Genomic DNA, 26,504 nt, shown 5'->3' with positions numbered 1-26,504 from the left:
TTAATTGACTTTCGCTTATGTGATATTTTGTATAATCGAGCGTCTCGCCGCAAAAAAAAAAAAAATAAAAAAAAATCTTTTGACAACAAGAACTGAAAGTTGCAAGTGAAAGTATAGTCTATTTTTTGTTACTCCTAACTGTAACTCAGCTAATTAGAAGACCAGACATTTTTTTCAATTATATGTTTTCTCTTTTTTGTTTTAAACATTTTAGGTTTATGCTGCTCAAAATATAACATAGTTGGACGTTCAATAGGCTTTTTTTATTTTTTAACGACTCATTATTATTCGACATTTTACAGTATAGGCTATCGAAGTTTATCAATACTTACAGTTATTTTAACTTACATAAACGTTTCATAAGAAACACATATTTTCAAAGTAAGTTCTATTATCTGGGGGACTGAAATGAAAATAACATTGCTAATATATGTGCGCGCACTTCCAACTTGTCTGAACTCAAAATACAGTAATATGCAATGAAGTTACTTTACTTTAAGCTTGCTTGAGAGGGGTGTTTATCTGAAGCGAATACAGAAGCTCTATTTGGTATTTGTCACACTTTTAAAGAAGAAAAAAACATGCATAAATGAACAAACAGCTATGTTTGTAATTCCTGCGTGGTAATCATTCCCGGATCATACAACACCGCTGCTTCCGCTTGTTTGTTTAGCCGGGGCCAGCGATCAAACACTGTGTTTCATCCTGTTGTGTTTCCTGCTATGATGTCTTCAGCAATTAATTGTTATTGGTTTGCTTGTATCGGCGGGGCGCTTATCTTCCTGTTTGTGTTTCCCTGGCGAAACCGCGCCGCTTCGCCCCGTAACGTCAACGTGCGTTTCCGAAAACCAGAATATTAACCACATTCCGCACTTACTGAGATTTTTTCTTCCGCATATCCGAGCATATTGATGTGGGAGGAAAAAAACCTGTAAATCAATAATAATAATAATAATAAGAAAGAATTTTTCTGTCTGTAGTTGATGTAGCGAGGCGACGAAAAGGCCTAAAGTCGAGAAAGTTTGTGCGTGAACCTAGATTCTCTAGGGGAATCAGTTTGCACTTCTAGGAGATTTTCCCAAAATTAGATTTTTTTTTTTTTAAGTGATTTTCGACATTTTCCCTAATATGTAATGCATTCCCGGTAATGCCTTATTCAGTTTAGAATCTTAATCCAGTCTTGCGGTTTCTATCTTCGTCATCATGCTGACACAGTATCGATTTAAAATAAAGGTGAATTTGAAGAACATTAAAAACGGTTGAAGCCTATATGGCGTCTATGGTTTTCATTTCTTCCCGTTTATCTAAGTATCTACTAACGATTTTTTTTGTGTCATAAGTTAATTTTCATAATTCGAGTCAGTTTTTTTTTTTTTTTTCGTTCCAGGTGCGACAGTGGCTAACCCAAGAGGAGGGGCATGCATATTGAGAATACATTCAGAGCGTAATGCCTTGAATAAATTTGTTCTTTATCTTATCTCCCCCACATTGGCGCCAGCAAGATCACAGCTAGAGAAGGATTTTTAGTATTATAGTATTAACCCCTGCACGTCCCAGATAAAAAAAAATTAAATAAGTTAAAAAAAGATCCAAATTTAAAGTTTGTAAAGCAGAAAGGTACGAAACGTATCAAGGATTGGCCATAACAATTTGCACTTGTTTCAAGTCTCTAAGACCTCTGTGTCCGGTGAAATTATTTATCTTTAAGCACATTTTGTCCTTTTAGGGAACTTAAACTGTTGAAGATAAGCAAATTAGGAGAATGTTAAGTTAAATTTTTTTTGTTGAAAATTTACTCTTCCCAAAAAAAAAAAAGTTTTTGCTTCACCGCTGCCTGTACACATAACACATTTGTATGTACTTGCACAAAAGATTACTTTGTAAACCAGTTGCCAAGAAATAATTTGTGATACTGTAAACTTTTACACCACGTTGCTTTGGTTATTTTTTTTGCATATATAAAAAAATATATTTTTTTTTGGAAACACTGCTGTATGTACATAGTCGCGCTTACGAAAAATGTTTGAACACAGATAGATGTTAATACAATTCTAATTATTTTAAAACCATTGGAAGGATACTCGAATATTCAACAATTGACCCCTATTTTTTAATTATGCTTTTTAATGTGCGCAGTAAATACTTGAAAGCTATTCAAGGAACGGAATACAAATAATTTTTTAATAATTAAGGAACTGGGACAACTGGGAGCAACCCAGTAGTAACGCGAGTATTTTTTTTGTAGCGATACAGTTGGTTATCATGTAAATGTGCAATTATCTATAATTTCACATGATGATTTCAGTTCGGTTTACAACAAGTAGAGTGCAGGGATGTCGGGAGCGACTTTGGTCCGTCCGGCGGACCAGCTCGGTCGATGTCTTTCGGGATCTTCTCGGCTCGTCTGGTTCGGGAAACCTGCTTCCGAAGGGCTTAAGGGAGCCCGTGAATGGCACCTGCCGAAGGGGACCCGCCACCGCCCTTTTGTGCTGGCCGGGCACCGCCGCGGGCTTCCAAGGCGGGGGCCCTTTTCAATGTTCTCCGCCGCTCGTCACCACGGCATCTGGGCTTCGTCGGGGAAGGAAAGAAAAAAAAAATCTCTTCCCAACTTGAGGCTGCCGAGAGGACATGCCACACGGCGACCTGAGCGTGGGTGCCGTGTGTGCCAGGAACTGAAACACACTTCACCAAGCAGTTTTCAGCTCGACTTCCAAAAGAGTAGCTCCTAGAAGGTCTCGAGTGGGAATTTTCGGAGTTATTCTACCCCGCGTAGTGGGGTTAAAGCTTCTTTTCCGTGTTTTTTTCCCTGTCGTTCATGTTGAAGTGAGCCAAAGAAACTCGCAGGATATATCGTGGTGACCCGTTTGTCCGTAGTAGCGCTTTACACAATGTTCATTTAAAAAAAAAACTTATTTACCCTAATCTTTGGCAATCCATACCAAGGAAAAGGATAAACGGTTACACCGGAAAAACAGTTCTATTACCACCACAAAATGATTTTTTTGTTTATATAGACCCTACCAAATGTTTTGCAGTGTACGCAGAGTGGCTTATTAGCAGAGACCCGACAATATAGAGAATTCGTCTGGCGTCAGTTTGCTTTTCCATTGGCTGATATCTTTGTGAGAACTTTTTTGTTATCTTTATTCGGCCCTACCTGATTTGCTTACTTCTCTCCTAGCTGGGCACAGGCGTGACTAAATAACTGCGGTACAATCATAAACATAACGCTAGAGTATGATTGGCAAGACTGGCTGATTCTAAAAAAAATGGAATATTATTTAATTGCTGATTCCTGTTAAACGAGGTCATGATTTATCGTTTCCTTGGAAAAAATTTTTATGAAACTACATCACTAGGCGTACCAAATCATAAATCAGATGCATTGCTTTATCATTAATAAAAATTTTATGTTCAAGTAAATACCAAAAAAAAATATCATTCCCTCGTTGTGCATCAACCGCCAAATTCTAATAGATTAAAATATCTAATTTAAAAAGTTTTTTATAAACTGTGTGCCATTTTATTTACTCTAGTGCTATGTTTATGATTGTACTGCTGTTATTTAGTCACGCATGTCCCCAGCTACGAGAGAAGTAAGCGATTAAAGAGAACAAAAAAGTACATAAATGTGTATACAATTCAAAATCAGCAAACGGAAAAATATTTTAAAATATTGAAAATATTTTAAGTTTGTCCTTAAAAAAACGAGTCATTCCCTCACATTTGTGTAACAGGGGTCGGATGATAATTGGGAATTATATTGCACGCAGCCTTTATTGGTTTTAGAAGTAGGAAATACTGATATTAAAAAACCATGGCAGACTGGACTGTTAGTGATGAGATATTTTTGTTAAACTATTTTTAAGGAAAACTATTTTAAATTTATATTTTCTGACTGTCATTCGCTCACACTGTGTTGAGAAAAGGTAATCGTTTATTTATGTACCATTTATCATACGTATTTCTAGGAGTTATAAAGTATCGTGCAATTGCAAGGAGTAAGGTTACGTTTTCTACTTTTGTGCGATAGTGTTTCATTTCGCCATCCCCTCGTACAGATTGTTGGTGAGGGAAATACGATCGTGCGAGGGAATTATATAAGAATTATGGTTTCTTGGGTTGTTTCAGAGTGCCATGCGCAAAAAAGTGCATGAAATAAGAAATTAACTTAGCAGAAGCTAAATCAAAGGAAAAAAATAATATGATGGAAAGCAAAAGGAAAAAAACGGAAAGTTATGCTGAAAAGCTAGAAAAACTTCAATAAAAAGAAAGACTTGAATTTTTACATAAAAAATATCAATTTCAAGTAAATCTTGCAATTACAATGGATTCAAGAGAAAAGCGACAAAATAGGGGGAAACAATGGCGATTAAATATTTCAGTTCATAGAAAGAAAAATGCAGATGTATGCACAACTGTCAAGATGACTGGATGAAACGACACTTACTAACCCAGCACCATTTGCCGAACCGGCTATTCAAAATAATGCCGTCAACAGATATGCTGTTGCTTCGAAAAAAACTAGCAATAATGCATGGTAAAACAACTAAAGAAGAAAAGATATTGAAATAATAAGAAAAGCGAGAAATATTGGAAAAGTTGCATAAAAATAAATAAATAAAAGTGTCCACATTTTCACAACGGATATCAAAAAGCTCGTAAGCTTTTTAATATCAACACACATTCATTATCTACATACGTGACGTAAAAAAAAATACGGAGGTAGTAAATGACGTTCCGTACAAATTTCGGGGGAAAAAAATTATTCTCTTAAAAGGATATTTTCATGTATAAATATGGTGATCATGTCCTTGCAAGATGAGATAGCGAGGTTAATCCTTTCAGTATGCGACGAAGGAGCTTTAACAAAATGCATGAAAAAGGGATCGTATCGAAATGCTGGAAGTGGCCCGCAATGAAGAACGAAGAACTCCATGCCTGGCATTACGTAATCCAAATATTTAGGCCACCCAAGTTATTAAAAAAAAGTTATTACTTTGTGGAGGAAATAGACAAGCAACAACAAGTTAAAAAGAGGCAAAGTCCTAAATACGACTGAAAGGTAAAATACTGATACTGATAAATCTTATTAGTTGGTAGTGACATTTGAGTTCTTTATGTTATTTTAGGACTTAAATATTAAATAATGAATACTTTTACCAGTAATATCTTTAGAGAGTAATCAGAATTTAAGATTAATGGTAGTACTGAAACTTTGTAATCTAAGTTACTAAGACTTATAAATACACATGGCTGTGTTGACGAAATACTTTTGATAAGTTACAATTAAATTTTTATATTATTATAGTAATATTTGTATGTTTTACAATGAAACATCGGTTGAACATTACGAAGTATCTGTTTTTTTCAATCCGAATATTTTTTTAGTTTTACTTTTACCTCAAAAAAGTTGAGGACTACTATAATATTTCAGACAATTAGCCCATGTAGGCCTACTATCATATATACGACAAAAATGATATAATAATTAAAAAATACCATCAAATTAACAAAGTTGTTTATATATTTTGATAATCAGCCACCTCTACATATTAGTGACACTAAAAATATGATATGTCACAAGTTTTTATTTTTATTTTCTTGAGACCACTAAATTATTTTTTGACCACAAAATATTTGGTGGGATCGACCATAGTGACAAAACTATTTTGTAGTGGCTAAAGCAGATTTTTTTTTTAAATTCGTGCTTGGGTCTGCTTGTTATCATAACAGATCCACATTTGCGTATAAAATTTTTCAGAAAACAAATTAAGATATTTCATAATTTAAAAACTGGTTAACTGCGGACTCAGAGTACAGTGATGGAGGCAATTCTGTCAGTAAACAAATCGAAATTTTTCGTTTCTGGCCAGCTTTCCTGCGCTTTTAACCCCGAGTTCAAGCGAGTAGCAGTCACTAGACAGATAATTGACCGCAATTTCGGTCAAATGACTTTCGGTGTAGTGCCTTTCGGTAAAATGACTCTATGTATAGTGCCTTTCGGTCTAGTGCCTTTCGGCTAAATGACTTTCGGTCAAGTGCCTTTCCGACTAATGATTTTCAGCCTACTGCCGCGTCCCCGTTCAAGCCTATTCTTGCGATTCATGTTTCCCTTATCGTGGAGTTGCTTTCATACCACGACGTGTGATTCATATTAGCCAGAAAAGATGGCGACACCCGAGTTTTACCTTTCTTGCAAGGGAAATACATGACCACGGTTGGATCCGGAGGAAGATACAAAACTGAATGAAAACATATAAAAATATTTAACGTGAGGGGAGCTAGTAGCGAGAAAGCCATAGCTATAAGTAAAATGACTGAGGATTTGAGTAAATAAATAATAGACGGATGGTGGCTTTTTTAAATTTTTTGCTAAATATAGTTATATATCTCAATTATTTGAACTGATAAAGGTTTAGATACTTTTTGATAGTTTGCGTAATGATTTTTTACGCACCTGTTTTTTTTTTTACTATCTCAATTTTCAAATAACCTTAGAATAATTACACATTTTAAGCTTGATATTATAAATTACAATTTTAAATTCCTTGTTGAATATTTTAGAACTAAGCGGACATTAAGTTTATGTAAATTGTGAATTATAGAACAGCAACAGAGCAATGTAACTACTTTTTTTTTCCTCTTTTATAATTGGAGGGACTGAAGCTGGCGAGAACGTGTAGTGTAAAGGGAGCAACGGCTCTAAAAATAAAAACTGCGGTTAGATTACTCGAGGTCGGGATAATCTTCGTCGTGATACGATATCTATGCTTTAATACCACTCGTAAATCTTCTGACGTTTCAGGGCGTTTTCGTTGTGAGTCACACTGTGTCTGAATTTTTTTTTAAATCTTAAAAACACGAAACTAAAATATCTCAAAAAATCTTTTGTACTATTTCATAATTGTGTTGCGATTATCTTCTCTTTCCATTACACAAGTTAATTTTTCTTAGCAGTATTGTGAAGATTGCCGAGTTTTATAAACCTATATATATATAATGTCCGAGTTTTATATAAATATATATATGGAGCTGAAGTTCCAGACTTTTCTCGGGCAAGACACATCATGATATAAGGATCATCACTGCCAAGATCCAAGCTTGTAGGACATACACTTGAAAAGCGGGAAATTTTGATTTTAAAGTCCCATTGATTGCACAATCTCTGTGCATCAAGGCTACGCTTCAGCAAAACTAGGACGCCAATTTTCAGCTTCATTTTGTGGGGAGATAGGTAACTCCCTAAGAAATACGTGACGGACACACCAAACGATAGCCCGTTACAAATTCGAGGCAACGCCATCTATTGACGAAGTTCTAAACTAAACTGTTATTAGCGCCTGGAGTTCGCTAGCAGCCGTGAGCTTCACTAAGCGGATGGGTTTTTCTGAGGATAAGGATAGAAAGTTGCCAGACCTTAATATATGACCATGTGGCGGACATTGAGAAATTACGCATTTACCTCTTTTTAATTATTGTTCTCAATTTCGTGGGGGCGATTAGAATTTGGTGTAAATGATGCTACTTTCTTCGTTAGCTTCCGATTCAAAATTGTTAGTGAGATCTGAGATAGAACAGAACTGCAATTTAACGGTGCGCCTGCGTAGAAGTCTCAGAAAAGTCGAAAAGATGGCGGACCCGCGTAATTAATTCGTTCATATATAAAATAAATAAAAATATGTATAGAGGTGGGCGGGATCCCGAAACTCGGGCTAAGCGTCGGAAAAGAGACCATTCCCAAACATCGGGAAAATAATTTTTCCTCTCGGGATGATTTTAATAGTAAAAACCTCCGGAAAACTATTTTTTATATTATAAAAAAAACATTGTATACCGTCACCATCTACGTCACGTAACAAACTACAACTTTGCACTTGTATTGGATCGACAAAACACAATTATATCACAACCAAAAAAAACATAAAACTTATTTGTGAAACGTTAATTAAACACTCGTTCCTAAACGCTGTTAAAAATAAAACTCTGATTAAATAAGGTAGCCAATGTGATCAAACATATTATAAATTAATTTAGTTTTAGTTTTGACAAACGTAAACATGTTTGCCTTATTTTTAGATTATATTTGACAACGAACTTCACGAGATAAGCAATGATAGACGTTGTCAGACGCGTGACGTTCGAAACGACACAAACAACGTTTTGAAGAAAGAACCCGAAATATGCCAACTTGATTTCAAATATTTAATATTAATTTTTTTTAAGTTTTTGCAGTTAGTCATCACATACCGTATGATCTAAATAAAATTACGGAAAATGAGAGTGTGATTCAAAAGTGGACATGATAATTGTTTATGTAATTTTATGAAAAAAGATCATCATAACTGCATCATAACTGTTCTAAAACACCCCAAAGCGCAAAAATTATAGGAAATAAATAAAATTTATCCCAACCTAACCTGAGTTGAGTTGGGTTCGGTTCGGTTCAGTTAGGTTATTCTACCAACTGCCAAACAGAAATATAGCTAGGTTTTAAAAAGGGGAAAATATTTTTAACCTTTTCTCCCCTAAAACGAATAATACAGTTTGTATATTTATCACGCTCAGGATTATTTCAAAGAATTCTGCTTTGAAATTCGTGTTGAGTTTTATCTTACAGGTTTTTATTTGCAACGTGGACAACGTGAGAACACGTGAATTTTGCTCGTTTTCCAGATATTACGTGTTCACACATCTCTGCAAGGGTGCCCATACCTATGGGCAGAGTGGGTCCGTGGCTAGCTTTCAGGCACAGAAATAAAATTAGCTGTTCTTGAGCATTTTGGCCAAATTTTTGAGTCCTTTAAGACCATTTTTGGCCATTTTTTTGTCATCTGTGATGGTTTGCCCCACTCCCCCTACAAATTCTGTCCCCCCCCACCCACCCTTTTCAAACTTTCATATGGGCGCCCTTGCATCTCTGGCGAATACTGAAATACTCGCTCACGTTTATTTTATTTATTTTTTTACAGTGGCTATTTTTAGAATTATTTTGACTTTGCACTTCCCTTGCATTCGTTGTCCTGCCGCCATTTTCTCTCGACGGGGGTTGGAAGAGTCGCGCGAGTTATCGGACTCACCTGCGGGCGACGGCAGTCTGAGCGCGGCCAGCAGGGCGACCCACGGCAGGAAGATCATGACCCGAAGAGAGCCCGCGGGATATGGCCGTCGGCGGAGCGTCCGCGCGCGACGCCGATAACACCGTCAAACTCGCTCTCTATCAATCCTGATTGCGATGCGAGGCTCTACCCTCCCCCTCCCCCCTAATACACTATCCCCTCCACACTTTACCTTCGTCGCTTATCGCCGAAACCGCCGAGGTTCGCTCCACCTCACTGCCCGACGTCCGGTGAGAACGTGCTGGAGCCTGGTTCACACCCAGTGACTCAACGAGTGACGCGGTGCCAGGGCTCTGACACTAGCGCGCAGTCTAGTGACATAGGGAAACTTTATATTATTAACTGTTAAATTAATTTTAACCAATATTTTGATAAAAACTCCTTGTCGAAAATCAGTCCAAAACCGGTGTTTAGTATATTTCCTTAAAGTATTTTTTCGTTTTTCTAGGAGCTGTTTTCATTATAAAGTTTAACTTTCGCTCTTCAAATCCAATGATTCGATGGTCGGCGTGAATTCTAGCAGCGGGTGTGGAATCTACGAGTGATTCATGTTAAAAAAATGTAAGTTGAAAAAATAATTTTCGTATATTTATCACGTTTGGCATTACTAAAAAAAATTCTAAGTTAAATTTCGTGTCCGAGTTTCGTATTATAAGTTTATTTTCAACATGATAACACTTAATTTTGCTCGTTACCGAAGTTATATGTTTACCTATCACTGGTGAGTACTGAAAGACTCGCTCGCAATTTTTTTTTTCTGTCGTAGCATTATCTCTTGATTTCAACAAGACCGTCAAAAGCTCCTTTCAACTACGACGTTGACAATTGTATCGTGTCGTCTACGCCATTTCCTGGTCTCTAGTTGGCGCTAACATGTACTGTAATATCGTTACGATCCTACGCCGTTAAAAAAAAATTATCGTAAAATTTATGAATAGTATTGGTTTGAAATATCCAAGAATGTTGTCAATTCATTCATACTTTCGTAAAACTACCCACTTCAAAAATGAATCCACATATTGTAAAGTAAAACAAACCTCGAAAAACTTCTTTCACGCGACTGAAGTCGGAAAGACCTTTGAAGTCGTTTCAAATTTTATTTACTTTTTTTCACGTATTTTAGTATTAGAGCTTGCTTGTTGATTTAACTTATGTTACTAAGACCTCAGAAAAGCGTTTGAAATAGCTTTTAAGAAGGCTTTTTTTTTATCCTCTGTTGAACGAAGAGGTATTCAGTACTTACCCAGGGCCGGTGCAAGGTAAATTGGTGCCCTAGGCGAAAAACCCTAATGCCTCCCCCCCCCCCCCCCCAGCCGGACACCACCAAAAAAATTTTCCTGGCCTCAAAATACATCACGTAAGCCTAAGATTTTGTCAACAATCAAATGTAAGCAGGCTTGTGTTTTTTTTTTTTTTTTTTTACTTATTACAAATCATAAACAGGTCACCGTGGACTTTAAAAAATAACTTATATCAATATAAATATTCCAAACTGTTACAAAAATCAATTTTCATCTAGTTTCAATAATCGTTAAACATATTGTTATGTGTCGTGTTGCGCCGCCCCCAGCTACTTGGCACCCTAGGCGGGTGCCTAGTTCGCCTATATGGACGCATCGGCCCTGTACTTACTTAAACACTTCAGTGATTCGCAACTCCCAAAATTCGAAGCTGGATCAGCCAGTGCGTTTGATTCCACAAAAGACGCGGTCAAATGGAACCACGAAGCACACGTCCGTTCATTTAGAAGTGCGTCCCCCGTTGAGGAGGCGGTGGATTCCCTGCGACGTCAAACAGCGTACAGCTGCGGAGGTTCTGTGAGCCGTTAGACCGAACGGGAAGTCACGTGGTTTCCCGTGGGTGGGGCACGGGAGCTTTGTGGCGTTATAGGTATAGTGTTGCAGCGAACCCGACATAACGACGATGGCTGGGGTGGAAACTTTATCTCCAGCCGAGTGCGGAGGACATCGGCAGTCGACGGCTTAACGACTTCAGGTATTCGGTGCAACGTGCACGTTGCCTCCTGCGCACTATACGACGGCTTCCTTTATAATGGCGTCTGGGTGCGTTCGGAAAGCAAGCACGTGAATACGGCGAGTGGGAAGATTCAGTAGTGTCAACAGTTTTGTTGGCAGGAAGTCAAATAATGATACTTGTAAAAGTACAATAAACCTCAGTTATTTTCAGTATATCAAAGGACAAGGCAATACAATATGGCGGTCGGGGCCGCGGTCATATAAATAGATCTGACAACTTCCTTTCCTAAGCCTTGGCGTGTCTTATTGTTAGTGAAGCTTGCGGCGGCCTGCGAACTAACGGCGCTAGTAGTAGTTCAGCCCATTATTAACATTGTGTTAAATGGACATTTCGTATATAATATGATATTATTCGTAATTTCGTCTCAATTTTAAAAATATTTTCCCCTAGATTATTTTTTTTTTTATTTGTTTAGGTGCTTGTTAAATGCATAATCTGTACCAATGCCTTAATATTTTCCCGCATTCGTCAGTTAAGTTGAAGTGATGAGAGAGAATGACTCAGTCTTGTATTGGGCCTGGTAATGAAGGTTACGACTTAAGACCGATGAACTGTTATTTTAGTTTGTTTACGTGCCTAAGAATCCGATTGAAAGTAAAAAAAAAATGGCTAGCTGCAATACCAGTAAAATTAGAGTTGAAAATTTGCTTTTATTAAAAAGAATTACAGGATCTCAAAAATCACATTTCAAAGTATGACACTTACTTGAAGATTACGTTCGCTACTGACTGCCCCATAATGTGACCCACAGTTTCTGCTTAGAAACCACTGTCACATATGTGTGTCACTATTAATTTATGTGGGATGTATCAGAAAAAATCTTGGTCTGAGTAAGACGTTATTTGATTAACATAGTGGTAGTGAACGTGATAAAATGTAAAGGCGTAGGAATATTCTTTATTTAAATACGCACTTATAAAATATGCTTTCTCATGGGAGATCCCAGTTTATTTGGGATCCGCATTCTTAACTTTTAACTGACAATCGCGGCAAAGTTACAAGTTGTTGCTATACATTTAACACCTATAAAGCTCCCAAATAAATTTAAAATCCTAAACTGTAACTAACGTTTAAAACTAAAAAGAATTTGAAAAATATGCTCACTTTTATACGACGCTTCCATTAAACGCTATGTTAGTCATGGCTTCTACTACTACTACTACTAGCGCCGTTAGTTCGCAGACCACCGCGAGCTTCGCTGTTATGGCCTTTAGAGTCTATTATATATATATATAGTTAAGGGAATAATAATTTATCTTGGAAGTGGCTGCGATTTAAAAAAGAAACAGGCTAATAAAACATTAAACCTCAGAGGCGACACTTAAGGCCAAACAAAGAAAAAGATACTGCCTCCCTGAAAAAACTGTGGAGACTGATGTATCTGCAACTTTAAATTAATAAATAAATATGCAGTTTCATCTATAGGCGTGCTTTGATTTATTTTGCTTCGTAGGTCTTTTCTTTTGAGATCGAAAACTTCTACTATTTTAACTAAGGAAAAAGAAAACATGATATCGTACATCATTGTTAATTGTTACAAAAGGTAAAACACATCATCTTGATAATTAAATTATTGCATTACAAGGTTAACTGAATATTAATGATAATAATATAATAATAATTTAACTTTATAAAAGGGGAACTTTATAATAATGATCATAATAAGTTATGTTTATGATAGAGCCGGCCTGAAAAACGTTGTTACTGGCTCCTTGTCTTTCAGGATGTGTGAAAATACCCATAATCCAATATTAACATCGCACCAAATGTTTCTTTGTGTATGCATTACGGCGTGGCTTCAAATAATAACGCGAATTTTCGAGGTATTTACTGATCCGTATAAATTAAAAAGGTGTAAATTTCTTGCTTGGGTTCACAATGTATACGAAGTTACCTTCTTTGAAAACACGGGAGCGTCTGAGGGTGTTGAATTAACAAAGTTTCGTTTTAAACCCAGTGCTGGATACAAACTATGAAAGCGGACCTCGTTCCACGGCATGGCAGACTCGTTTCTGCCCCGACCAGCTCTTCATCCGGACCATCCTCTGTATCCTGTATTCTCATTGCACCCCTATGTCCAGGGTTTTACCTGTGTCCATACATGTTTTATGTACCTAGGCCAAACTCAACATAGTTCTAAGTCTAGATTTAAAATATGGGAGTTAGTCATGTCTTCAATCGCTGCCATGGCTGGTCGATAACCGAACAAAGCACACAGTCCATTCAACCCTTTCCCTGCATGGCTAATCCCAGAATGACCATGCGTGTGGGCTTCGGTTCTGAGACGCATATAGGTCCCTCCCTTGCCCGGACCCCTCTTACAAGATACACTTAGTTTTGGTTAAGTTATGGAAAAAAAAAATTCGTTTTAATGTGTTGTGTTGCACATGTCCTGAAGTTTAGAAACATCGACGGCCATGGTCGCTCAAGTGCCCTGCTCGGCTGTGCTGTATCGGGTCGAGAACCTGCGCATGGCTCAGTTTGGTTTGGAGGAACGCTTGAGTCGGTGACCCAAGTTTTTATCTCCCATCACTTTGGTTAGGGAGGCAGAAAAGACATTTTCTGTACTTTTACGAAATATGCCTTTGAAAACTAGTTGCTAAAGAAATAGGTTTGTTTTAATACCACAAGAAAGATATTGTAACTTTGTACAAAACATGGCCATGGTTATTTTTACATGTATGAAAACCGATTTTAGAAATAATACTGAGAATTTATTACAAATTATTTTAACTGCTGTTTCGTGGATAATTTAATAGATTGTTCAACAATTTGACATTATTTTGTTGTATTATCTGCGAAGTTAATATTGTAAAGCTATTCCTGGAACGGTTCACAAATAGCCTACCTTTAACTATTGGAGGTTCTGGGACAACATAAAGCATAAATTCCCCGGGAAATAATCTGAACCTAATATTACTTCGAACACTATTTTTTAGTGATACAGTTGTTTTCATATAAACGAACCAATTTTCAAATATCTATAATGTTACATTAACATTTCTGGTCTATTTACAAAAAAAAAATTACAGTGAAATCAGATGTCTCACCTTTCACCAAATTGATCCGGACTTTGGTTCCCAACGACTGTCGAACCCGAAATTCTCGAGAACCGGTGGGTTTTCAGAAGTATCTCCCCCCCCCCCTTTTTTTTTTTCAAAATTACCCCCGGCCATGCATTCCTTTGATGCTCCATTCTAATCTCGTAACCCCTCGCCATGTAAAATGATGTTTAAGTCCTAATAAAATCACTGGTTAACATTACGATGGAAGCCCCCCACTTAACAATAATTCCCATATAAATAATTATTGTCCTCCTTTTAACATGTGGTTTTACTCAACTGAAAAAAAAAATTATGTTTGACTTTGCCTTACATTTCCTGGATGCCCAGCATTTGCTCGTATCTAGGTTGTTCAGAGAGCTTTAACGTAAACTCTTCGTTTACTGATAATACATAGAAGTACATTGAACTTCATCTCCATTATCCGTCCTACGTTTTCCATTCTCGACTATTCGGTCTCTTCCCCATGCTTCTGCTTGATTGAATCCTACCTCTTTGCCAAACTAGTTTTTTTTTTCTAACGGAGTGAGATTATCTTTGGTAATGGGTGATTTCCCCTACTTTGACTCAACAGACCATGCGTCTTCCTAAGTATCCTAGATTTTTCTGCTGCCGTGGCGCACTTTTTTGCTCTAGTTTATTTTGCAGAACTGTTGTTCGATTCCGATTTGTGTTAGACTGTCTAGTTTCCGTTTCACGTCTGATTTCTCTCTATGCGCATGGGTTTACCTTTTATCCCACAGGTTACGCCGCTACGCATCTGTTTTTGCGGCAAGGTACTTCTACTGTGGTTTCACGCTGCCTTTCGCAGCATGGTGGTGAGGGGACAACACGAGATAGAATGAGAAGGTTGTTTCCCACGAATTAATGTTCACCAATACTGGACGTTAAACAGTTCCCGCTGAGCCAACGACAGATCAGTCACATATTTACTCGTATATACGTTCGTGTAAAGTCGTTTGTCCTTTTCACCAGTTCTAATTCCGAGTGACCTTACTCCCATCTTACTTCTAATGGCTCTTAATCTTTAAATTTTCCTAGATACTATCCCGATAAGGGTATGCGAGGAGTATGTTATATTGTATTATTATCTTGTTATTTAATTTCTCAAACTGGTCTTAAATAGTACCATGTACAGAGCTTAAAAATAAACCACGCCGTTTAAAATATGCTCAGGATATCTGAGTGGTGTCTGTTCACGAAAACCATTTACGAACACGTTAAGGGCAGATGAGTAGTTCTGTTTCCTGATTTCGTTCTTAAACTGTAGTTTTAGGAAAGTGAAAATGTCTGACTTCCTTTTTTTTTTCAGAATAATTTTTATTTACAGGCATGAAACATCCGGTGCAGATTCTTGAAGAATTCAAGGGACTTAAAATTACACCTTTATTTTCATTTCTCCGCCATATAATGTTATGGTCACCTTTAGAATCTCATATTTTCCCTATTCACGACAAAGAATACTGCGCGCCAGTTCAGAGCCTTACGCTTAGAGACGTTACCGAGATAGAATCACTAGCGAGCTTCGCACTTATTCTGCCATCCGCCTCCCTAACATAAATGCACCCCTGACTAGGGTCCCTTAACCAAGTCCGCTGTGTAAATTAACTGTGCCGGGGACCATTTCTTCATTTCATCTGTCCGTATGTTGACTTTATTTTACAACACTGGATTTATTCCCCTGATTCCATAAGTGCCGTCTCTTTTATTGGTCTGTTGAAAATTCCTAGTGCAACATTCGTCAAGTGAACACTTTGGCTCGTTATCTCCCATGCATTCAATAATTTCAAATGTTCCATTTGTGAAATGAATATTTATTGTTTAGTTTTAAAGTAACGTTTAATATTCGTAAGTAAAATCTTGTACGTAGTGAAAAAAAAGTTTTGATTGCAGAAGTAGTTTAAAGCAATTTTTTTTTAATTCCACAATTAATTAAAATGATAAGTGTGCAAACTATCGAATCCTACTAAACGAAAAAAATATGACAATTGTAAGTGTTTAGTGTTTAAAGGTTATTATTATTATTATTATTATTATTATTAACAATTTATTCGAGAAGCGGCACTGAGTTTTAGTATTTTAATTCGAATTATCCCACGAAACGTGTGTATTCAATTAGAAAAGAGTTTATAAATAATTTCACCCCTTATCACACGATAGCTTATCTCTTTAAACCATCTTTTGAAAAGAACCCGGTCTATTGTCTATGTAGTGCAAAGTTTACCAGCATGACTGAGCAGTCTGGCAAAACAAGTGCCGTTATCTCCACGAAATAAAATAGTGTGACAAAATGTAATTATTTCATTCATTGGCGTGTAAGCTGTCTGGTAGAAGTTGTGCGAATACCAAACGTCTTTTTTTTTTTTTTTTTTTTTTGCAAATCAAAGGTAAGTGTGCACTTAGTTATTTAGCTCTACGAATGAGGAAAAGTAATTTCATAATTGATGTTTTTAAATGATTATTAGAGAATGTGTTAGTCGTTTTATTATGGTGATGTCTTTGTTAATTATTTTTTTTTATTTTCCTTTTTTTAAACATGTTTTATTAAAGTTAAGATAGTTATAGTAACGGAAATTTTAAAACCCGGAGTTATTTATTAACTAATAATTAGACTGTTTCTTTAATTACAACAATCTAAATGTCCATCCACAAAAAAATATCACAATCCGTAAGTCCACGTTTGCTCTCCCCACTGGAGCTCGGCTCGACAGTGTGTCTCTCTGATGTTAGTCTCTTACCGCAAACTGTGGTCCCAACACCACTCACTCGCACCACTCACTCGTCCCGGGTGCCTCGTTCCCCCGATGCTCCGATCTTCGCGCGCGAAGTCCGTATCTCGTCGCCCACTATCGCTCGCCAAAGGAGCCACTCACCCTCTTCTCTTCACTCTCACTATTCAGAGGATTCACCAGGTTCGTGCCCTCACCGGTGACGTCACCAGCCTCCCACTCGCTCCGCCGGAGATAGACATCGTCTTACACACCTGCCAACTCCCGCCCTGGAAGTATTTAAAAACAAACTTGGGTTGTAATGTTTTTGAGTGCATCTGAGCAGTAAATGTGGGTCCTCACCAGTAAACAAGCCGCGATGGGCGTGTTCTCGGGCTCCCTGCTCCTGCTGCTGGCGACGCTCGCCGCCTACGTGTACGTGAGCTTCAAGCGCAAGTACAAGTACTGGGAGAGGAAGGGGGTGGCCCACGTGCCTCCCCCCAGCTTCCTGTTCGGCAACACGCGCGACTTCACGCTGATGAGGCGCGGCATCGCCGGCGTGCTCGCCGACATCTACAAGGCCGCGGAGGGCGAGCCCTTCGTGGGGCTGTTCCAGTCGCGGCAGCCCTTGCTGCTGGCCAGGGACCCGCAGTTCGTGAGGAGGGTGCTCGTCGCAGACTTCGCGCACTTCGCGGACCGCGACGTGGACGTGGACGAGCGCGACAACCCGGTGGACTCGACCAACCTCATCTTCCTCAAGGGCGAGCGCTGGCGCGCCCTCAAGATGAGGATCACCCCTACGCTGAGCGCCTCCAAGGTCAGGGGCATGTTCGCGACCATGGCCGAGTGCGCCTCCAACATGGCGGACGGCCTCCGAGGGCCCGCGGCGGCCGGGGGCTCGGTGGAGATGCGCGACGTGGCGGGGAACTACACGACGGACATCATCGGCACGTGCGCCTTCGGCCTGGCCATCGACTCCGTGAGGAACCCCGACTCGGAGTTCCGGCGCATGGGGAGGAAGGTGTTCGCCACGACGCTGGGGCTCGTCCTCCGGCGGCTGACCATCATCAACTACCCGGCCGTGGGCAGGCTGCTGCGGCTCTCCTACTTCAACACCGAGGTCACGGGCTTCTTCCGCCGCGTGGTCAGGGACATGGTGGAGCACAGGCAGAGGAACGGTGTCTCCAGGGACGACTTCCTGCAGCAGCTCATCCGGCTCAAGAGGGACGGCATCGTGCTGGAGGACAGAAGCGCCGACGAGGACGACGAAGGCCTGATGCAGCAGCTCAGAGACGCCGGGACCGGCAAAGAGGACAAGGTTTTCGGTAAGGCCCGCTCCTTCATACTTTAGTTAGCATACAAAATTTTAACCCATATTTACTAATATGCAGGCGGGTATGCCGGTGCAGTCTAAGGTGGCGGCGCATGCTGGGGTCAGGCTGGACATATTGTAATATTATCCATACATCGATATATCGGTTTGAAATATATCGATACCAATAAAAATCAACTTTCGATGAATCTGGTTATCAAACTATCAAATATTTTACCCCTTTTTTATATAATTTAAGTATATATAACATTGAGTTCTTGATACATCTAAGCCTTTGTAATTAGATTACTTAAAAACACGTTTGGCTTTCACAAGCAAAAGTTTGTATAACTGAGTCATTTTTTTCAATTTGTTAATTTTTAATGTTTAAACATCTTAGCTCTCGGTATACGGCATTTGGTAGGAGTGTTTTCGTGAAAATAAAACGGAATTCGATGTACGAAAATGTGGGACAAATATGGTGCACCCACATTTAGCCATGTTAACGCATATATAGTCACTTTCATAAACATCAGGGTTTACCAAACGTATTGGTGTGCCAAATTAAACTTTATTATAGTGATACTACCCTGTAATATATTAATAATTATTGCATGTTGAAGTTTTAGCTCGTGTGTTGTTACCAACGATGCCGATTTACAAGGTATGCGTAAACTTCATTTAAACATATGATTCCTTTATTCTATTTTTGTGTCAAGAGGAAATTTTATTTTTTCTTTTCGACTCTGGCATTGATTTGCATGTTTTTATTTATTATTTTATACTTGTCAATTGTTTGAATGAAAATTACTGTGCTTTAATATTTTTCGCTATACAAATATTTTTTTTTCGCCAACCATTAGGACATATTTGATAATTTTTAAGCCACCCTGCCTACACAAGCGCACGAACTTTATCATAACTGTTACGAAACTATCCGAAGCGCATCAAATGCACCGAATTTGAGAAAAATGTTAGGAAGTGAAAATATATAACTTGACCTGTTTGGGTTGGGTTTGGTTACGTTAGGTTATTTCCATCTAATTAAACAGAATTATAGTTAGTTTTTAAGAAGAGGAAAAAATGTACTGTTTTTCCCTAAAATTAATAATTATTTTCGTAAATTATTTTAGATAATTCTACGTTAAACTTCTTGTCCGAGTTTCATGTTAAAGGTTTATTTGCAACATGAGAACAAATGAATCTGCTCGTTACCGAGTTTAGACGTTTACACATCACTGGCGAGTACTAAAATACTAGCTCATTTTTTTTATTTTATTTGTATTCGGTATTCTCTTATCGTCATGTAACAATGACTTCTCCTTCGCCAACTTTTATTTTTTAGTAAATGTTATGAATTGTTAATTATTACATACTTATCTGTCTGAGGTCCACATGTCTACGTCTAGATCACCGGTCTACCTTTCTCTGCAGTGCAATGTTTCAACTTACCTTACCTTACCTACTGTGAGCTCCAATATTTTCCTTTTTTTTTTCTTCTCTCTTTTCTGTAAATATTAATTTTGGTTCTTTCCGAAGCCTTTGATCCATAATTTTATTACGTTTTCCTGCCAAATCGATTTATTTACAAATTATTTTGATGAAAATTTTTTTTAACTTGAAAAAAAATAACGATTTTATTACAAATCGATATTTTCGGAACAAAACATCGATATTTACGTCTATCGTATCGTGATGTTCGACGTATCGATACATCGACGCCATCTCCAAGCATGCCTAGCTGGAGAGGGGAAGCCTAACATGTATATCAAGTTCTGTCCCTGCCCGAACACGCCCGAATATTCACCTTCGGCCAACCTCGGGTTTATTTATATATATATATATATATATATATATATTTCTCTCTTTATTTTAATGTAGCTATACTAACCTAACTAACCATCAGTAGTGTTTTAAAGTGTTTTAATGTAGCTAGCTAACCTGACCGACCACTTTTAATATTTGAATTCATTTTTTTCCTGCATAAAAAAAAATCCCGAGGTTGGCCGAAGGTGAATATTCGGGCGTGTTCGGGCAGGGACAGAACTTGATGTACGGGAAGCCTACAACTCACGTAGTTTCGGTTCCCTACCACGTTCGTGCAACTTCGGATTTCTCTCAAAAATTGAAATTAAAATGATCGAAGTGTTAGGTTAGGTTTAGGTCAGTCACAACATGCTTGTTTTCATCGGAAACTTCTGATTTAGCGGCTGAAGTGGCGTTAGTACCGAAACGCAAAACTTCGGAAATCTTCGGAAATTCTCGCAGGGAACCGAAACTACGCGAGTTGTAGGCTTTCCTTGATGTACATATTAAGGCTTTGTATATATATACTGTATAGAAGTCGCCAGCCCAGGTTAAAATTTCTAATACGGTTTTGAGGTAGTTGGTTAATTCACCGCTGCAATCGCCACCATCTCTAGGGCATCGACTTGTGGTGGTCCCTAGCGGACAAGTGTCGAACTCTTCAAACACCCCTTCCCCCTCCTGTTGAACGAACTTGAGCTGCAGTGAATGATGGGTGGGGGGTGCGGGGAATGATAGTGGGCGACAGGGCTGCGCTCTAACGTGTAAATAACAACTAAGACGATACAGGGCGTTACGGCAGCGCACTGCAGCGGTGAAGTTCCCAAGTTGCTCTCATACGCTTCTGAAAAACGTAGAGTAAATCCTATCCACTCGCGACTTCTATACAGTATATATATTCAAAGTCTTAAGGCTTCTCAGCTGGAGAGGGTGGCGGCGGCGTGGCAGTGCGGGCTTCGCGTTGCGCAGAGATCACGGACGACCTGCTGGCGGCGCAGTGCTTCGTGTTCTTCACGGCCGGCTACGAGACGTCGTCGGCGACCATGGGCTTCTGCCTGTACGAGCTGGCGCTGAACCCGCGCGTGCAGGAGCGCCTCAGGAGCGAGGTGGACGCGGCGCTGTCGGCGGCGACGGCGGGGTCGACGCGGGACGACGGCGGCTGCGCCATCACGCGCGAGTGCGTGCAGCGGATGGAGTACATGGACGCCGTGGTGCACGGTGAGAGCGCAGCACCGCGCCGTGTGCTTTCAGACCTGCGCAACGGTCTCAGGCTCTCGGCGTACGGCATACGGCAGGAGTAATTTCGTGAGTTGAACGGGGTGTGTTACCACGGTGCTGACGTTTGAATCAGACGGCACATAAATCTGGAAAAGATGGCGGACCCGCGTGATGCACCGGTATATATTGCTTTCGCGAACATCGCAAAAAAAAACAGCATGTTTTTTTTCCCGAATCTCTGTTCACCGTATGTGCACCAAGGTAGGCGGGCCCCTTGTAGAGTTGGAAAAGCCAAACATTCAGGGAGTCTCGTGGTGTGCGATGATCTTAGAACGACACAAAAAAAATTAAATTACTATAATAATTAGTGGCAGGTCCAAATGCTTCTGAAGGGCTTTCCCGGTTACAACCTACATAGGGGGGAGGGGGGGGATGTTGATTTCTATGAAAAGCCGGGAAGAAAACATTGGTTTTTGAACCCAAGCATCCTGCCCTCTTACGCGAGATTCTGTATCCACCACCAGCGATGGTTCATTTGAACTGGTATTTGAGACCCGCTCACAAACCAAGTCACTGATGTCGCCATAAGCCCACAAACCAGTATTTTAACAACTGAATTATCACTGGCCACAAGACAAACGAGTTATACAGCTTTGTATTTATAATCAAATGCATAATGAATTTGTTTATTTTTAGAATTTATTCATTATTATTTGTGTGCCTGCCAACAGTCATAGCATAGCCTTTAATAGGCAGGCACTTAAACATTACATTAAGTAAAGGGATAATCACATGCATTAAGTACAGAGACAGTCAAAATAATGAACATAGGACAACACAAACATACCTAAATTATTAGGACAAACACATGCCAAAGACACTAAAATAACCAAAACAATGGGACCAAAAAAATAGCATCATCTATTTTAATTCTACTTTATCTAATGAAACATATATATATATTCACATACATACATAAAATTGTTACTTAACTGCATTTAAATTAAGAATTCAAAATGACTTCCAATTATATTTTTTTATTTTAAAAACAGGTCCAGATATTCTAAGCTATCGTTAAAATTATCAGCTCAACGTTTGGATAACTCATTGTTTCTGTAAGTTGTTCGAAATAATTGCGATGTCCCGTATTTGGAAACAGGAACTCTTAAGTCCAGTTTTGCTTCACATTTCTGTGTTGCTGATTCATAATGAAGTAAATGACGCGAGATAAAGATCGCGGTGACACGCAGGTTGGTCGTGAGACTTGTCTGCCCGCAGAGACGCTGCGGAAGTACCCTCCAGTGGCTGTCCTGACCCGCGGGTGCACGCTGCCGTACAACCTCCCTGGAGCCTCGGAGCCCATAGAGAAGGGAGTCCGCCTCTTCGTTTCCGTTTACGGGATACACCACGACCCCAAGTACTACCCCGACCCGGAGAAGTTCGACCCGGAGCGGTTCTTGCACCAAAACAAGCACCGGACCCGCAGTCCTGCCTACTTGCCTTTCGGCGTCGGGCCGCGCATGTGTTTGGGTAAGTCTTATCGTTTATAACATTCCAGTGAATTCACCTCCACTTTGAGACGTGAACTTCAACACCGCGCCAACTTTATTCCCCAGTTTTTTGACGTGATAACGTCTTATAAATCGATGAACGCCGGCTGCACGGACGAAAAAATGGTCACGTTCCGCCTGAGACGAGCGTGCAAGAACCGGCCAACCACCGTGCGAGAAAATATTCTATAATATCAAACAGATTAAGGCGGGCTTTTTAACTAATTGTTCGTGATTATATTTAAACAACTTAATTAAATTAAATTTGCAGAAACTGTAAATAATATCTGAAAATTAAAAAGTATGCAATTTCTCATCAATGATTTATTATGACATTATCACGTTAAATTATCGTCCGTAAACCGACTTTACAAACAACCCACCTTTTTTCTTCTTCTAAATATATACTTTTGCTTTTCAGGTTCTCGTTTCGGCCTTCTGCAGATCAAGGTTGGATTGGCAGCGCTGCTGTCTAAGTATCAGTTTGATACAGCCACAGACACAGAGATTCCTCTGCAGCTGAACCCGAAATCGTTCATACTGACGCCTAAAAATGGCGTTAAACTTAAGATAAGCAGCAGGAAATAAAAACCGTTATGTATGCTCTTCTCATCACAAAATTGTTTTTTTTTTCTTTTCTTTTCGCAAGTATATTTTAATTATCTAAATATTTGAAAATCTATACTAGTCTACCAACGACGTACAATTATTTTAACTTAACATTTTCATTTTGTTTGAAGTGTAAAGGTAAATATTAAATATTTCATACTTGATATGCTGACTGTAATGAGATATTCGCTGTGCAACTAAGTAACCAGGCATATCTGCACTGCCTTCGCCCATATCAGAGCTCGTCTTAATTCCGAGTTCATATTGTTTTCAAGTTCTTTTTGTCTTCGAGTTAATTTTGTTTTTTGTATATAGATTTTATTGAATATTAAGTCCCATTACTGGGAAGATATTGATTATAATCCCATTCTTAATAAAAATTTCAGTATTAATGAAGAATTATGGAAATGACTTGACCCATAACTAGTATTAAAAAAGAAAGTGCGTGATATATCAACATGTCAACATGTCTTCAATAATTTGTAGAGACTTAAACTTATCTACTGGAATTTCTGCAATCCTCCATCGTTTGGAGTTTTAAATTTAAAATAATAAAAAAACAGAGGCAATTTAAAAATAAAATACACATTCTCAAGACACCAAAATGTTTTGATTTTATAAATAATAAAATTAGTTTTAAAAATGATTTTTGGGCAATTTAAATGTACTTTATTAAATACTTCTGATAAGTGTACAGTTTCAGAATTATTGATGACCTTTTATGACTTACATACAAGATATTTAATGTTTTACTAGTATCTATTCATCTAAACTCGCTATTATTTTCCCAGAATTTCCTATTGATTTATTAATATTTATTTAGCCTGTATTGCCGTGTATGACCAGCTGCTTTTTTACAAGTGTGTTGGTCCTTACAGCACAGTATAATAATTTATTTGGGGGAGAAATGTATTTTGGGATATTCCTAACAGGCAGATGTGATTGATATTAGGTCACAGATTATATCTTATGTTATGTTTTTGCAATTGTTGAGCGTGTTCATGTGAGTCTGTAGATTTCAAAGTTTTTCTGTGACATGCATTTATTCTGTTTTAATATACATCCAGTTTGTTGAATTTTTAGCACTGGTATTCCCCTGGTATCAACGTGATGAATTTCATTACATCAAGAAATTGCACTACCATATAAAGTGCAATTATAGTTTATGTGAGATTCTAAAAGTTATCTCCACTAGAGAGGCACCAAACAGAATAGATTGTTTTGTTTGAAATTAAATATCGCTTTACAAAGGCGTATATCATGGGTTTTACGACTTTTATCATATAATAATAATTAATAGCAAAAGGAAGAAAAACTATTTAAAAAAAATTTTTTAGTAATAGTTTGTGAGGATTAGTTACAAATGTTCTAACCACAGCTCATTGTTCCTTGCTTTATATATATTTTTTTCACTTCAGAAAAAGATGAAAATAGTGGGCCGGGGGGGGGGGGAGGCACAGCTGCCCCCTTTGCTTCCCCTAGATATACTAATGTCAGTATTAACAGTAAATGAGCATGCAGAATATTTTAAACTTAAAACGCCCTAACCGTTTCCCTGAAATTTCCTAATGAGTGTGAATTTTTTTTCGTCTGTCTCACTGATATATCTTGCAAGATAATTTAGATATGAATATTTTGATTCTCATTGTTAAGAAAACCAAAGATTTATTAATAGAATTTTATACAATCCATTTCATTACATCACATATGACAAGATTACATTGTTTGTTATCCTACAGAAAAAATTCATTACACTCATACTTATTTTAAAACATCCTTTTCGGCACAGCTACACGCGCAAGTTCTTTATATATATATAATGTATATATATAATGTATATATATAATGTATATATATATTATGTATATATATATTATGTATATATATGTATATATATATATGTATATATATGTATATGTGTGTGTTCTGGAAACTTCAGGAGGGAGCATTGTGCTGTTACATTTATGACTACTTCACGCACATAATGTAAACAAACTATTTATTTACTAACATTTTATTATATTTATCGTCGTTTGTTTATATATTTCCGTTTGAACGATTTATTTTGTGCAATTGAACGTCTCTACGTGTGTCGGAATTCTTGACATAATTCCAGCTGACAACTAAGCATCATTTGACTAGACCCCTCTAGGGCCTTATTGGTTTTAACGGTGATTTCAGCTTTTGACACTGATTTTATATAAAAGAGTGTTTATTGTTGAAAAATAACATTTTAAATTTGTGACGTTTTGACACTTCAAGACGTTTTGGGAGAAGTCGGATTTTATTATAAAGTGTTAAATTACGTTAACGGTGATTTTGTTCCGGCCAATCAGAGGCCGAGTTGCAATAATGAAGAGTTTGGAACTAAAAATTAAGAATAGAGGGTTATAAAATTGTGGCGTCACAGTCAAAATCGCCGGGGTTTGGATCCCTTAATAATATGAAATTCGACGAAGCTATTTAGGTCATCCAAGAAAAAGGATGTTTCTAAACGACGTCTACAGTAATTATATGTAATTATTATAGGGCGCATCAGAACTGATGCGATCTTAGGAGTGAAAATACGTAATATCTGACTCGATTTCCTCCATCGCAAATGACCGTGCCTACGAAACAAAATAGTCATATCTGTTTCCCTACAAACGTAAAACATTTAATTAATACGTGAAATTACGTCAACACACTAAAGACAGACGTGTTTTAATTAATTTTACTCTGAATACACAATCCAATTCCTATACCCAGAGGTTAAGCGGGATAGGATCTCACGGTGTTTTGCCGACACATATAATGAACTACGCCGAGGTACAATTTTAATTGAAGTGAACTTTGAAAATATATATGATAATTTATTCATCTTTCGCCGCACCTAAATTGAAAACAACGAACTTTACAAACGGGATAAAACGGACTTTTGTATATGTATTCATGTGTGCAACCTAATTCCTGAGTATGGTAAAACACATATTTAGTTGCCATATGTCAAGTTACTAATTTGAATATTTATTGTTTTATTAAATACGACCTAGAAATTACGTTTGTAATTTATTGTCTGTTTTATGTATGGTAAAATATCCCAA

At 38.1% G+C, this 26,504-nt stretch overlaps 2 protein-coding genes across 7 annotated transcripts in view; one reads left to right on the top strand and one right to left on the bottom strand.

The window, feature by feature from the left end:
- Positions 1 to 26,504, bottom strand: part of LOC134535936 (trypsin-like) — a 99,742-nt gene that overhangs the window by 30,622 nt on the left and 42,616 nt on the right. The window contains exon 1 of one of the 4 annotated variants that reach the window (XM_063375340.1): positions 9,081 to 9,211. The exons of the other annotated variants lie outside the window; for them this stretch is intronic. Within the exon in view, the coding sequence (XP_063231410.1) occupies positions 9,081 to 9,138 (58 nt within the window). The 5' untranslated portion in view covers positions 9,139 to 9,211. Of the gene's footprint in view, positions 1 to 9,080; positions 9,212 to 26,504 lie in introns of those variants that run through there. 4 annotated transcript variants of the gene reach the window in all.
- On the top strand, positions 10,959 to 24,020 carry LOC134535934 (cytochrome P450 6k1-like). 3 transcript variants are annotated; one of them, XM_063375334.1, is made up of 5 exons: positions 10,959 to 11,114; positions 17,293 to 18,251; positions 21,014 to 21,262; positions 22,541 to 22,792; positions 23,234 to 24,020. In XM_063375334.1, exons 2-5 carry the CDS (start codon positions 17,306 to 17,308, stop codon positions 23,398 to 23,400), a joined length of 1,614 nt encoding a protein of 537 aa, XP_063231404.1. In that variant the 5' UTR covers positions 10,959 to 11,114; positions 17,293 to 17,305; the 3' UTR covers positions 23,401 to 24,020. The 3 variants fall into 3 exon arrangements, with proteins under 3 accessions (XP_063231404.1, XP_063231403.1, XP_063231402.1); XM_063375333.1 differs by lacking the exon at positions 10,959 to 11,114 and adding an exon at positions 16,478 to 16,605 and having other exon boundaries at positions 23,234 to 23,400; XM_063375332.1 differs by lacking the exon at positions 10,959 to 11,114 and having other exon boundaries at positions 16,795 to 18,251.

The sequence above is a fragment of the Bacillus rossius genome, chromosome 10 (genome assembly GCF_032445375.1).
Source record: "Bacillus rossius redtenbacheri isolate Brsri chromosome 10, Brsri_v3, whole genome shotgun sequence".
Lineage (NCBI taxonomy): Eukaryota > Metazoa > Arthropoda > Insecta > Phasmatodea > Bacillidae > Bacillus > Bacillus rossius.
The sequence above is the reverse complement of the archived record's forward strand: the minus strand, read 5'-3'. Positions and strand labels throughout refer to the sequence as shown.